Here is a 15,120-nt window from a genome sequence, read left to right on the forward strand (position 1 = left end):
ATCCTCCTCAGATCATTTTGTTCAAAGTAATTATTCTTCCCTCCAGCATGTGAAGGGTCCCTATTGATGAGTCGTAGGATAGAGTTCCTAGTCCGGGATTGGGGCTTATACGGCATTGATTCTCTGAGTATCTTATATGGAGGAAGTATTTAAATATTTGTTGAATCGAAAGTAGGAAGGGCAGGTGTTAACCCTCAACTCAGAGAATAAACTGAGGTATGGGAAACTTGCTGAAGGGCATTCTTGAGCACTTTGGCCCAATCTTGAAATCGAGATCTTGGATAAGCAGAGAGGAAACCTGTGGCCAGAAACATGGGAGCTGGGGCAACCTTTACCCCATCATAATAACCTGGAAATAGTTGATCAACACTATGGCCCTTTGCATAGAAGGAGGTTCTGTGGGCTGCCCTGGGCCTCCCCAGCAGGTTCTTTGGAATGATCTAGGCCTCCCTCTGAAGAGGGTGCTGACAGCTTGGACAGGCAAGCATTCACAGCTGTGGGGGGCAGGGTGTGTGTGTGTGTGTGCACGCGCGCGTGCGTGTTTGTGTGTGCAGAGTAAGGGAATCCTAGTCGGCTTACATCACTGGTGGTCAGGCGGGGAGGGCCAGGGAGCTTGGATTTCTTTTTAGATAATGATGACTAACATTGAGTAAGTGCTGACTGTGTGCCCGGTACTGGCCAGACCCGGGAGCGGCCCACACGGGGACTCACAGTCCTATTGTTCCGCGCCCGCCGTGAGCCAGGCCTTCTGTGTGGTCACAGATGTGGAGCAGACAGGCCCCAGAATGACCAGGTTTGGGAAAGAACTGACGACAGCCTTAGGATTATATACCTTGAGTGAAGGGTTTCCTTCCCTCCAGCCCCCAGCGCTTGTGTGTTTCCGTCTGTTGCAGGTGAAGCGACGGATTGTGGATGTTTTTGTTGTCTGTTGTTTCCCTTGCGCTGCCTTTATCCCGGATCTGCATGCTACCCGTGAGATTCTGGAGCAGTGTTCTTGCTTGTCTTCAAGCGGTGTCCCAAGGCCCCAGTTCCTTTGTGGAACTGACTCTGCAGGGGTACTATTAAGTGATGATTTTCACTCCGAGCTGTCGTCTTTGCAGTGGAAAGGGTGGCCTGTGAGGAATGGGGGCTGCGGGGCTTTGGAACAGAGTGCAGAGCAAAGGAATGTTCTGCTCCCCAATCTCGGGGAGGCCAGTGCATCAGGCAGGCGGAGTTGTGCTGCTGTGTTGTCCAGACCAGTCTGGTACCCTGGCGGGTGGGACAGATTCTGGATCCTTAATGTCTCCAGGGACTAGTTCTAATTTTTATTCAGGCGTGTGTTTCTTCTCCTCTACACGTTGGCCTTAAAAATGACTTACATAATTTGGCTTAGGTCAAAACCATAGTTTGTTTATTGGAGGGAGGTGACTGGGTGCTGTCTCTTGCTCGGGGCGAACGTTTCTATTAGTGATCATAACTGGGCATAATTGTTGGGTCTGCTTTTGCATACAACCTAGTACACATTTTCCTTTTCTTTCCGTGCTCTCCCCTCTACCTCCTTTTTGTCTTATTTCTCTTCCTTCCCACTCTTCCCTGACTACACAGGCAGCACGCGTGTTGCTTAACCCTGCTGGTGGCAGGCGGGTTCCCGACCCCTCTGGGGGACAGTGTACACGGATCCCTCACCCCAGTGGCTTTCCTCTGCAGCTGAGTCCACTGATGTATGGAGGAGTGACCCACCTCCTCACCCCTGACCCTGGCCCGTCTTCATTAATTAGAGTACATTGATTTATTTGTAAGCACCAGGTCTTTGCCGGAAAAATTCTGCCCCGTTGCCCTGGGTAGCACAACTGAGGGGTTGGTCTGGCACTGGAGGCCTTCTAGCAGCTGAGGAATTCCAGTAATCTCCACCTGTTTATCGCGTACACGGTGGTGGAAAGACATGAGCTAACTAACATTTATACTGTGTTCTCTAATGCACTTATATCGAAACCTTGAGTACTTCCTCAATAGTCTTTTTTGTTAGTCATGCTTTTCCATCAGCTTCAGTCATCTGAAATAATAAAATGGTTCATGTGCCTCTGGAGTCTCTGAAACATGGTTGCCCTTTTCCATCCGGGGATTTGTTGCTAACCCAGGAGAATTCCTCTGTAGGATCAAAAAAGGGACATGAATAAACTTCCCATTTGTATTAAATTTCACCAGTGATGCCATGCACTGTTTGTCTGTTAATGCTCCACGAACCTGTTCTTTTGTTAAACGGTACATTTCCATTTCCTTTTGTGAGTAGGAAGTCAGTTCTTATGATGGTCTAAGATTCATGCCTTCGCTCTTTCTTTTCCCCTTAGAGGAGTTGAGAATCATGGCTGCGGGAAAATTTGTGAGCCTTCCCAGAAACATGCCGGTGAATCATCAGTTCCCTCTAGCCTCGTCCATGGACCTTCTGAGCAGCAAGTCCCCTCCGGCTGAGCATCACACAGATGCCTATCAAGACGTGTCTATACATGGTACCCTCCCACGGAAGAAAAAAGGCCCTCCTCCCATCAGGTCCTGTGATAACTTCAGTCACATGGGGACTCTGCCCCATTCCAAGTCCCCACGGCAGAACTCCCCTTTGACCCCGGCCATCATCCAGGAGCACCCCCTGCAAGACTGGAAAGGGGAAACCTTCACCTTCAGGTAACTTCTTTATTTATTTATTGTTATTTATTTATTCATTTATTTTTTAGAGACCCTGCGGGGAGGGGATGGGGTGGGTGCAGAGGGAGAGCGAGAATCCTAAGCAGGCCTCACACCCAGCGTGGAGTCCAGTGTGGGGCTCCATCTCACGACCCTGAGATCATGACCTGAGCCGAAATCAAGAGTCAGACACTCAACAGACTGAGCCACCCAGGTGCCCCTTCAGGTAACTTCTTTAATTCCACAAGTGAAAATGACTTGGCTTAAAGGGCTTTTTAAAAAAGCCTTTCTGGGGGCGCCTGGGTGGCTCAGTCATTGAGTGTCTGCCTTCGTTTCAGGTCAGGATCCCAGGGTCCTGGGATCGAGCCCCGCATCAGGCTCCTGCTTGGCGGGAAGCCTGCTTCTCCCTCTCCCACTCCCCCTGCTTGTGTTCCCTCTCTAGCTGTCTCTCTCTCTGTCAAATAAATAAATAAAATCTTAAAAAAAAAAAAAAAAAAAGCCTTTCTGTTAGGGAATGTGTCAGCTGTACAGAGTAGAGCAAATAGTTTGACTCCCAAAGACCCACCACCCCACTTCAGCCGCTCTGGGCCCGGGCCAGTCCCGTGTTGTCTGTACTCCCGCCCACTTTGCTTCCTCTGCAATTATTTTGAAGTAAATTTCAGCCCCTGTTTTCTCTGTAAATATTTTGGTATGTGTCTTTCAAAGATAAGTACTCTTATTTTTAAAAAATATAACATAAAAAACTGTAACACCTAAAAACTTTAACCATTTCTTAGTATCTAGTATTTGAGAGTATTTTCACAGCCAACTTCCCATAATATCACTAAGTCCCTCAAAAGGAAGCACAAGGGCATTTTTTTAAATTATTATTATAACATCAGATTCTGAACTATGTCCACCCAATTCTGTAGAGATGCCAAGATGGCTATAAATTAGGAGCTGCTTCTCCAACATGCTGAAGTAAAATTTGGTATGGCTACATCATCGGATCAGCTTCAGAATACTTTAGAACAAGGATTGATTTCTCCTACCCACAAGGGATCTGGGTAAATAAGCCTTATGGTTATAAAAGCTTCTTGTCCGGGTTTGTATTGGGCCTGGCTGTGATTAGTTTCTGCTTGTTAGAGCTGGTTTAGACACTGACTTCCCTTTCCTGCTGGGGAAGATCAGCAATCTGTGATGTTATCTGGCCAAGAAGGGGCTCGTTCCTTCTGTTGTATCTCCTGGTGTCTCTTTTTGTCCGACCCTGCAGCAAAGAAAGCCACTTGGATGCTAGCTCATTTCTTTGTTCAATATCTATATATTGAGCACCTACACTGATTTTGTAAACACCGGTGCTTCACCAAGAAAATTCTGCCCAGTCCCTCTTAGTATCTGAACTGAAGGGCTGGCCCGACCTTGAAGATGTTCTGGCAACCAAATTGTTCCAGCAATCTGCTCTTGCCCTTTTATAGGATGAGGAAGTATGTGAACTAACAGAATAGCAATGGGGCATCTGACATGGTGTCTTCCCAGAGCTAATATTCTAGTGAAGGGCCCAGGTAATGAACAAGTTAATTGCAGATTCTATTAAGTGCTATAGAGGAAATTGTGACAGACTGAAGATTTATTAGGCTTGTATCTTTTTTATAACGTGGACAGGTCTCTGAGGAGATGATATTTGAGCTAAGACCTGCATAATGAGAGAAGGCAGCCATGGGAAGAACCAGAGGAAGGTTGTTCCAGGCATAGGGAGAGCAGTGCAAAGAACTGGGGTTGGGAACAAGTCTGGCGTGTTTGCAAAAACCCCAAACGAAGCTGGTGTGGCCCGTGGCTGCAGTGTAGCAAGTTGAGAGGCGGACAGTACAGATGTTGGGAGAGAGCTAGGAGGGTAGGAGGTCAGAATTCTTTTTAGGTGCATAATTGTAGTCGTACAAGAAGAAAATAAGTGGAGGCCCACATATTCTCTGTAGAAAGCATCGGAGAGCCCTGAAATGTTTCTGACGTCAGCTCAGAAGGTTCCCCAGGGTGTCCTGGGTGTTAGAAAGCCCTGCACCTGCTCTGCAAAGTGTAGGTGGGTGACCCCCCCAGCGCGGAGAGCTCGCAGCCAGCCTGCTGGGGGCCCAGGTCAGTGTGGAGGTGCATACCTGTGCACGGTATTGTTCATATTGAGTCACTGGCATTGAACAGGTAGGGATGCGAAGGGGCACGGTCATCATTCCCTCTTGTGAAGGTCAAGAGGCAGCAAAGAGAAGGAGCTTCTGGACAGCCAAAAACAAGCACTCATTCCAGGCTGCACAAGGTGGAGTCAGAGCCAGTGATTCCGTGACTTACTGTAGCCACTTTTTATTTAGTAAGTTAAGCTCTGTAATGAGCTACGTGTCTACTATGTGCCATATGGAGGTGATGCATAAACCCATTCCTTGAAGTTCTAAGGTCCTGGCTGGGTGCCAGCTCTCACAAGGGGGAAGCTCCGGGGAGCCGGGGCTGGCAATGGAGTCACCCTTTCAATCTTGAGGAAGCTCTTGATAAACACCCAAGGTCCAAGCCGTCAACCTGCCAGGAGTTCAAAGCTTTTTGATTTGAAAATGACTTGGACAGAGGTCAGATCTCTGCAGAAGATCTTATCAGGAGGTGGGCGCAAGTCCTGAGTTTGAAGTCCAGGCTGTGGAAGACTTAACAAGCACCACTGGATTACGTTTGTTTATCATTCAGAACTACATTCATCCAAATTCACAACTTTTTCCCTTAACTTAAAATATCTCATTGTTAAAGGCGAATACAGGAAGTAACAAACGCATATCCTTCAGGATTATGCTGAGTGAGAAGGTCATGTCAAAGGATCCTAAAATCCCATTCTGCTCCCTGGTCTTATTAATAGGTTTTGTTATTTTTAAAGTTTATTTATTTACCTTTTTTTTTTTGAGTAATTTTATTTATTTTACTTATTTACTTATTTCTACCCCCAACATGGGGCTCAAACTTACGGCCCTAAAGAGTTGCATGCTCTATCGACTGAGCCAGCCAGATGCCTCTATAATTTGTTCATGGAATACACTTTATTTTTTTTTAAAGATTTTATTTATTTATTTGACAGAGACATAGTGAGAGAAGGAACACAAGCAGGGGGAGTAGGAGAGGGAGAAGCAGGCTTCCCGCGGAGCAGGGAGCCCGATGCGGGGCTCGATCCCAGGACCCTGGGATCATGACCTTAGCCAAAGGCAGACGCTTAACGACTGAGTCACCCAGGCGCCCCCATGTAATACACTTTAAAAACTATCTTGAGAGGGTTCTAGAGGGGAGGGGGGTGGGAGGATGGGTTAGCCTGGTGATGGGTATTGAGGAGGGCACGTTCTGCATGGAGCACTGGGTGTTAGCACAAACAATGAATCATGGAACACTATATCTAAAACTAATGATGTAATGTATGGGGATTAACATAACAATAAAAAAAAGGAAAAAAAAACTGTCTTGAGGTGTTCCCAATTTTGAGGAGTTCAGAATACCTGAATCATTATTTTCATCCTTTTAAATATTCCTAGTAAGATTATTTGCCTCAGTTCCTTTTTGGAACAAGCCACAGGATCAACGCATAAAGCTTGTGCGTGTGAAAAGTAAGGGACAAAAGGTATGAATGAGAACCTGGGGCTCCGGAGAGGGAGGGCTGCCGAAGGCGCCTCAACAGAACGGCTATCAGGGAGAAGGAGCATTTCTAATCCTAACTCCGCTCTTACAGCTCAGTTGCTATGAAAACACGAGCCACCCTCTGCTCTTGCTCACTCACTCACCACTGGAAGCTGGGAGCTTTTAATTTTTATTTTTTAAAGATTTTATTTGAGAGAGAGCACAAGCCGGGGGGCGGGGGGTAGGGCAGAGGGAGAGGGAGAAGAGACTCCCCACTGAGCAGGGAGCCCCACAAGGAGCTTGATCCCAGGACTCTGGGATCCTGACCTGAGCAGAAGGCAGATGCTTAACTGACAGAGCCACCCAGGCGCCCCATGCTGGGAGCTTTTAAAAGTTAAGAGTTTTGGATCTTTGACCCCAGGGAGTGAGACTAGTTAGGTCTACTTTTAACAAGATTATTGATTTTTTTTTTTTTTTTTGGCTTGTTTGAGGTAAACTTTTTGGCCTTATTTGTTAGTTTTCATAGTGAATTCAAAGGTTAATTTCAGCTGACAGTGACTTGCCCGGATGTCAAGTCTGAAAGCCTTCCATTTTTGTCCTATTTGGTGTTGGCATGATGATAGTGGGGCCATCTGGGAAAGCCCAGACCCACTTTTCTTGTATACCCCACCTACACTCAGAGGGAAACCCACCAGACAACACCTTTCTGTCTTGTAAAATACTCTGATAAATTGCAAGTTTGCTGTTTTCCTAACAAATATTTAGCTCATTAATCATTAAAAAGTCACCCTTATTATAATTGCATATTAATTGAATATCCATCCTGTGGAAGACCCCAGGCAAAGCAGAGGAAGTCTCCCCTTTGACCTAAAAATTTGTATTACCAAGTTGTCTTATAAACATGAGTCCTAGGCACAAAAATTACTATCTCTTACATTTTATAGTTTTCAAAATATCATCAAGGATATGTTCATAAATTACCCTGTGTGAACATCCTAAGCCTGTGCGAGAGACATGGCAGATTTTATCATGAGTAGCAGCCGTACTGTTGCTCTTATTCACAGTCCGATAAAGTGGTTCAGGGTTGTTGAGGCACCTGAGATCAGACCCTAGTGGGACTGAGCTAGGATGAGAACCCAGAGAGTACTGTGGGGCCTTCCCCAGACACTCTGTTCCACAGCCTCCCGAGAAGGTTGACCTCGGCTGCAGGCATCTTCTGAGCTGTCCTCTTGCAGGGAAAGCTTGCAGTCCCCAGAGTCTGAACCCAGGGCACCTTGTACAACCCACCTTGGGGAAACGGAGTCTTGGCCACCAAGAGCCAGGCAGAAGGCAAGCCTGGAAGGGAGAGTTGGTCTCTCCTCATTTGGAGACTGTATCTCTTGGCTTTTGTTGTTGTCTTGGCTGCCCTTGGATGTACTTGTGGTTTTGAAAGGTGGCCAAAGCGAGAAGCCAGGGCGCTCTTAAACCTGCTGCTTGATGTCACAGAAGAAGCCTTTGTTCTGCAGGAGAGGTCTGCAGACAGGATTTCCTCCCGACGTTAGCGTTTGTTTGACTGCTGTCCCTTTGATTCACTTATCTTCAAGGGTGAATTTTTATTTGAATCTGGGACCTTCCTTGGGCTGAGAGGGGACCGGTTCCTGTTGTTGAGATGTCTGTGTTGTCGGGATAGCCGAAGGATCAGCTCTGGGAGGCCGGTGCGGGTCCTCTTCCTGCCTGTGGGTACGTGGAGGCATGCATTCCTGGGAACAGCTGCGGGGTGCCCAATTCCTTTGGCCCCTTGCGCCGTGGGGGCATGTGGCGGGACATGGTGATGTTTCATCAGTTTGCATGAGCGGAGCTGACTGACTAGTCACAAGTGTTTTAACTGACGGGGCCAGAAAGTCGGCAGAATTATCCCAAATTAAAATCCAGTATGCGTTCCTGGGCTGTAAGTTACCTACCGTGGTGCAGCGTCTGCTGTTGTAAGTAGAAGCAAAGTGGAAGGCACAGGTCTGTGCAGACTCTTCTCAAAACACTGATTGATTGATTGATTGGTTTTTTAAAAAGATTTTATTTGCCAGAGAGAGCACAAGCAGGGAGAGTGGCAGGCAGAGGGAGAAGCAAGCTCCTCTCTGAGCAAGGGGCCTGATGTGGGACTCGATCCGAGGACCCTGAGATTATGATCTGAGCTGAGCCCAGGCTTAACTGACTGAGCCACCTAGGCGCCCCTCAAAACACTGATTTAAATATCTAACTCTGGGCTGTATCACTGCCCTCACCCAAAAAATTATTTCATTTGTTCCTCTTGAGAACCACCAAGTTCTAGAACTACTGCTTTCTCCTTAACAAAGCAAGATGTTTCCCCAGACATGCAAATCAATCAGCCTTTAGCTTGCAGTCAATCAGAGGGATCTACAATGTAAAGGTCCACATGCAAATATCTGCCTTTTAGTTATACACAGGCACGTCTGCTCTCTGCAAATTGGAAGCTTTTCGTGCACAGAGGAGAAGTTGGGTTTAGAGTTGCAAAAGTCTATGTACTAGATTAACAGATTCCATTTAATAGAAGGCACATTTATTGAGTTAGCAGAGTAACAATCGCTTAATAGCCAAGAATGTCTCCAGGCAAGTTATAGTCCATTTGTTGAATTTTTATTTTTGAAATTTCAAGTTGCGTTTTACTAACATTTTGCAGTGCCCCTTGGTGTTTGAATGCAGCTGTTGGCATGGGGTAGTGCATTCTGAGGAATGGTGCATGTTCAGGCCCTGGTGGCCCCTGGTGTGCTGAGCCGGGAGCAGCTGGGTCAGAGGTGAGCTCAGCCCCTGCTGGGCATCTCCAGCCCCCACCAGCACCAGGGGGGTGGGGTAGTTTGAGAGAGCCCAGGGACTGGGAAATTCCTACAGGTCCACCAGCTGCCTGACAATGGTCCTCAATCCTCTACTGACAGGGATGATTTGAACCTAAAGGCTGGGATCTGTGCATTCTCAGCTGTTCTGGGGAAAACTGAGAGTTTTTTTTTTTTTTTTTCAGTGAGTGCAAATGTCAACCAAGAAAATGATGAGAGAATTACACAAAGCAGTCCTTGTTGAGTGATGCTGCTCAACATCTTCTCTGCCCCCACCCCCAGGACCTATAAATCAGGGTTTCTTAGGCCTCCTGCATGCTGTTTGGGAAAGGTCAGGTTTTCAGTCTTCTGAGAGACAGAAACTAGGAGAGTTTTTCCACACCTTTCGGTATATGTAGAAACCTATTGTAAACAGAAGGTACTGTGCGGTTACAAGTTATTTGTGTTCTTAACACATGTGGATTTGGGAGCCTTCGCAGCCTGGCCAGAGGATCCAGGCTGGAGAAGCTGTCAGTGCTGTTTTTGACGGGAAGGAGACTCCTCCATGGGGCCCCATGGGGCCCGTACTGGAGCCCCAGGACTGAGAAGCAGGCAGGCCACAGCCCCCCCCCCACGGCTGCGAGCTTTGCGGTGCTGCCATCTCACGCAGTCTGTCCCCAGGAGACTAGCTGCAGGGTTGGATGTAGAATTTCAGGCTGTCTCTCTCTTTTTAGAGCTCCCAAAGACAAGCGCATGGTCTTCTTGTTTTAAGGATTCTGATGTTATTTAAAAATTATAGAAGTCTGGGACCCCTTGGTGGCTCAGTCGGTTAAGCGTCTGCCTTCGGCTCAGGTCATGATCCCAGGGTCCTGGGATCGAGCCCCGCATCGGGCTCCTTGCTCGGCGGGGAGCCTGCTTCTCCCTCTCCCACTCCCCCTGCTTGTGTTCCCTCTCTCGCTGTGTCTCTCTCTGTCAAATAAATAAATAAAATCTTAAAAACAAATTATAGAAGTCTGACAAACCTTCCACAACGGACCCAGCCTTTGTGCCCCTGGACTGTCTGTGGTTCCAGATGCACCTGCAGACGTAGTAACCAAAGCTAAAATAACCCCTGTGAAGAGGAGAACACACCAGGCTCCTAACCCAGAGGTCTCAGTTCAGATCCCTGTTTTGCCGCTTAATACGTGTGTGAACCGGGGCAAGTTCTAAATTATGAAATGAGGGTGAAAATGCCTCCCTCTGAGGAGTGCTGTGCAGACTCACTGGTCCCTGAACACGAAGGCTGCCCTGAATGGCAGAGCTCCGACTTCCGCACGTGCGCCTAGCTCTGGCTTCTGTGAGTCTGGGGGGGGCGGGTCCCATCCTTGCGGCCAGCTCCCACCTGAGCACCAGCGCTTTATTCTCCTCCTGCGCCGACTCTGCTGTGTGACACCTGAGCTTGAAGGCCACTGATGCCTTTGCCGGGATGTTGACGTAGTCGTGGATATCAAAGAATGCTGCTAGTGACCTTGACGCTGATTCAAGCAACCAGACCCAGTAGCTTTGTGACCTTGTGTAAGTTGCTTTACCTTTCTGATTCTCCACGCCCTCAAAGGGCAGCTATAAGGTCAGGTAGAATCCCACGTGAGGGTGCCTAGCACGGAACCTGGCATGGAGAAGGGGCTCAGCTGTAGGTTTCCGTCCTTCCTTCCTCCTGGAGGCTCCTAATCCTTGTGCGTAACCTGAGACCACGTTCAATGCCTGCAGCTTCTGTGGGAGAAAGTTTCCCACGTGTTGACGGAGTCTGGCTGGAATCCCGCTCTCTGGGTCTGCCCTCAGCAGTGTGTCTTGGCCACCATTCATGCTTACAGGTATAATAGCCCCGCACTGCACTAAAAGATCAGCACACCATTCATTATACGAAGGCACAAAACAGAGCCTTGTCTTCGGTGGACGGACCCAGCCCTTTCCCACTTGTCCTTGTACTTTAATATTACTATCTTCGCTATTTATTCTTCAGTAAATATTTATTTATTATTTTTTTAAAAATTTTATTTATTTATTTGACAGAGAGAGACAGACTTTTTCCCCCTTCGCTCATTTGTTCTGTTTCTTAAATTCCACATGAATGAAATCATATGATAACTGTCTTCCTCTGACTCACTTATTTCGCTTAGCATGATACCCTCTACTTCCATCCATGTTGTTGCAAATGAGATTTCATTCTTTTTGATGGCTGAGTAATATTCCAGTGTGTGTGTGTGTGTGTGTGTGTGTGTGTATACACACACACCACATCTTTATTCATATATGAAAAAATGTAATTTTAAGTTTTCTAGTACCGATTAAAAAGAAATAGGTAAAATTAATTTCAATATTTTATTCAAAATAATACCATTTTAATACATAGTAACATAATAAATATTAATGAAGTATTTTACATTCTCTCTCTTTTTTTAAGATTTTTATTTATTTATTTGACAGAGAGAGACACAGTGAGAGAGGGAACACAAGCAGGGGGAGTGGGAGAGGGAGAAGCAGGTTTCCCGCTGAGCAGGGATCCCAGTGCGGGGCTCGATCCCAGGACCCTGGGATCATGACCTGAGCCGAAGGCAGACGCTTAATGACTGAGCCACCCAGGCGCCCCTTACATTCTCTTTTTATATGAAATCTTCAAATGTTCCCTCCCTCAGAGAGGCCTTCCCTCCACCCAATCCAAGGAACTCTTGCATCTCCTCATTTTGTGGTTCTGTATTTATTGACACATTTGTCTACATGCCCCCTAAACTGGGCACTGCCTAAGGACAGGGCCCGTATCTATTTCTTTTTTTTTTTTTTTTTTTAAACTCTATCTTTTATTTTATTTATTTATTTATTTATTTATTTATTTATTTGAGAGAGAGAGTGAGAGAGAGAGAGAGCACAAGAGGGGGGAGTGGGAGAGGGAGAAGCAGACTCCCTGCCGAGCAGGGAGCCCGATGCGGGACTCGATCCCGGGACTCCAGGATCATGACCTGAGCCGAAGGCAGTCGCTTAACCAACTGAGCCACCCAGGCGCCCCTCGTATCTATTTCAATCTCTGTGGGCACTTGGTACCCAGCTTCATGCCTGGCACAAAATAATTTCAATAAATATTTACCAAAGAATTGGGCTCCTGGGTGGCTCAGTCGTTAAGCATCTGCCTTCGGCTCAGGTCACGATCCCAGGGTCCTGGGATGGAGCCCCACATCGGGCTCTGCTTGGCAGGAAGCCTGCTTCTCCCTCTCCCACTCCCCCTGCTTGTATTTCCTCTCTCACTGTTTCTCTCTGTCAATTAAATAAATAAAATCTTTAAAAATTTTTTTCATATGGTTTTCACATTGTATTTTTATTGGATGGTACTGGTCTACATCTTGGTGTGAGTTGTTTAGGTTTTCTCCTGAGGGCAAAGGGAAGCCTTTAAAGGGTTTTAAGTAAGGGAATAATGTGATCTGATTCAGTTTTTAGAATGTCACTTGGCCTCTGTGGAGAAGAGATTGATGGGGCAGAGGGACTGGGGGGGGCAGGAAGTGGTCACAAAAGCACGGGAAACAAGCGGAGGTCTGTGCTAGGACAGTGGTGGAAGAGGTAAAAGGGGGTGGATTCAAGCAAGATCTATTTGGTAGGTAGAGTCTATGGGACTTCCTGAAGGTGGGATGTGGGGTGAGGGAGGGGTACAGCCAGGCATGGCTCAGGCAACTGGGTGTATGAGGTGGGGCCATTTACTGAGATTGGAAAGACTAGGAGGGGAACAGGGCTTCGTTTGTTTGGTGGATGGCAGAGATTGAGACTTCTGTTTGGGGTGTGCTAAGTTCAAGAGGCATGCATGTCAAGTGGAGGTGTTAACTGGTCAGTATTATGAGCCTGGAGCTCTGGAGAGAGATCTGCGCTAGAAGTTACAAAGTTAGGAGTCTGCATAGACGTGAAATTAAACCCACGGAAGCAGATGTCCTCACCAAGGGAGGGAGCTATGTAAAGCATAAAGGGAAGGGACTCTAGGACCCAGCCCTGAGGAACCCCACCACATCTGTTCCAAGGAGCCAGCCATGGAGGCTGAGCCTTGGGTTTGGAGGGGAGCAGAGAAATGAGGCAGGAGCTGCATAGGGGTACTAGTCAAAGGAAGGGTTTTCTTCTTAAGATGAGAGACAAAATTCAATAGGAAATGATCTAATCTTTTAAGCATATAATAAAACAAAACATATTTTTTCATTACTTGAGTCTCTTTATAAAACGTTTTTGATTTAATTAAAGCAGACATGTCCCCAGGGCTACCCTCTCTGTGGGCTTGTGTCAGCACAGTGATGATGCTTCCCTACGGGGGTCTCACATGGTCCCTGATGACTCTATGGACAGAGGAGGTAAATGGATGACCGTGGGGGACATCTTTTGCCCGAGGGGTGATGGCTGCTTTTCCAAGGTTTGGGTGGGCAGCCCGCCTTGAGGATGGCTGCCTGCCCTGGAAGGCAGGTTGAGGGCATGTGTTGTATCTGTCTGGCTTGGTGAAATCTTTCCTTTTAGAGGTCTTGAGGACTTTATCTCAAAGCCACACCACTCTTATTCTGCCTTTCAATTAGTTGAGAAGAAACCTTGACAGACACACTGTTTTAGAGAGGATGAGGAGCGGCTGGGGGCGGGGCGGGAGAGGGGGGATGGGACTGGGGGAGTGAGGAAGGGCAAATAGACACCAGCCAAACAAAGCATCTGCTTTTATCAAAAGTGCTGTGTTTGACAGACTGAAGCCTGATGAGTCACTGATGCCAGACCCTCTCTGCCTGCCAAGAGACACACTGGCCGTGATACGGTTTTTCTTATTCTTACTCTATTCAGTTTGACCGACTGCTGCCAAGTTAAGATTTGAGCTGTAGCTTTTAGCTTAATGCTGTCACTGGAATTCTGCTGAGCACAGGTTAACCTCTGACTATGTCAAGTTTTTATCAACTAGCTTAGCCTTGGATTCCTGTATAGACTCACCAGAGTGTAACCTGTGGGATATTTAAATGATGCCTTTTTTCACATGATTAGGGAATCTGCCTGAGGAGGTGGTTTAATTGCCATCCTTTTAATATACATCATGAACACATGAATCAAGCATTGCTGTATTTTCAAATGAGGTAGAAACGGACTCACAGAAGCAGGAAGTGGCTGCCGAAGTGAAAGAAGCAGGAGTATTATTATAAGTACCCAGGCCTTAGACTCTCTGATAGCCAGGGAGGGAAATGTGTCCTCATCTGGAGTGTACCCTGGGCCTTAAGAAAGATTCCCAAAGTTGAAGGAAATGCTAAAGCTGATCGCACGGCCCGAGGCTCTGCAAGGGAAACACAGTTGAGGACAACCATAAACAGCGCGCCCAACACAGTTCAAAGGAGGAACAGGTAGGTGACCGTCCCGGTCATTCTTGGTTTAAGCCTGTGTCTGCAGGACTGTCTGGCTGGGTCCCCCTAATGCGTCGTGATGAGCCAGGGCCATTCTGAATTCATCCACGGGTACGTAGAACATGGCCTGTGTGCCTGCCTTTGTGCTGGGTGGTAGAGCTTTAAAGGCAGACCAGGGGCTGTGTCTGTGTGAGGAGTTCACAGCCCTAGGGAAAAGGGGTGCCCCTTTTGAACCCTCCGACCTCACCAGCATCTGTTCTTTCCATCTTCTTTGCCGCTGACCTAACTTCCCATCCATGGGATAGCCCTTCATATCACTCCCTAGTTCTATAAACAATTCTGCTTTTCTTGACCTCTGGCCTTAACATATTTCCAGGTATCACGTTTCCAGGTATGCACATCCTTGACCGGGTGGTTGAAGATGGTGCTTTCTAGATAACCCTTCCCCCGGGGCCTGCCTGCTCTGTGCCGCCACTTGCTCTGGGCCGTCCTGGCCTCGGACCCAGGCCCAGGAAAGCTTGGGCCATGCAACCTATGCAGCCAAGGGGTATATCAGAGGGTGGCTCCGGGCTATAAAAGAAACAGAATGCAGGGTGAGCAGAGGATTGTGAAAAATGCTAAGGGTAACAAAAAGGGCTTTCAGAAATTATGCTTGGAACAATAGAACCAGAGAGAGGGGCATAGGA

The 15,120-nt window shown here is 47.3% G+C and overlaps 1 protein-coding gene and 1 long non-coding RNA gene across 5 annotated transcripts in view; both read left to right on the forward strand.

Annotated features, from left to right (window-relative positions):
* The window catches only part of BCAR3 (BCAR3 adaptor protein, NSP family member), a 238,749-nt gene that overhangs the window by 133,687 nt on the left and 89,942 nt on the right, over positions 1-15,120 (forward strand). For 3 of the 4 annotated variants that reach the window (XM_078072737.1, XM_036118099.2, XM_036118081.2), the window contains one exon: positions 2,328-2,658. In XM_078072737.1, the coding sequence (XP_077928863.1) occupies positions 2,342-2,658 (317 nt within the window). In that variant the 5' untranslated portion in view covers positions 2,328-2,341. Of the gene's footprint in view, positions 1-772; positions 794-2,327; positions 2,659-15,120 lie in introns of those variants that run through there. The other variant, XM_036118107.2, reaches the window with a different exon arrangement.
* Positions 7,807-10,076, forward strand: LOC118552024 (uncharacterized). Its single transcript, XR_013448048.1, has 2 exons — positions 7,807-7,980; positions 9,272-10,076. It is a non-coding gene; the product is annotated as an uncharacterized LOC118552024 (long non-coding RNA).

This window comes from Halichoerus grypus, chromosome 5 (assembly GCF_964656455.1).
Source record: "Halichoerus grypus chromosome 5, mHalGry1.hap1.1, whole genome shotgun sequence".
NCBI lineage: Eukaryota > Metazoa > Chordata > Mammalia > Carnivora > Phocidae > Halichoerus > Halichoerus grypus.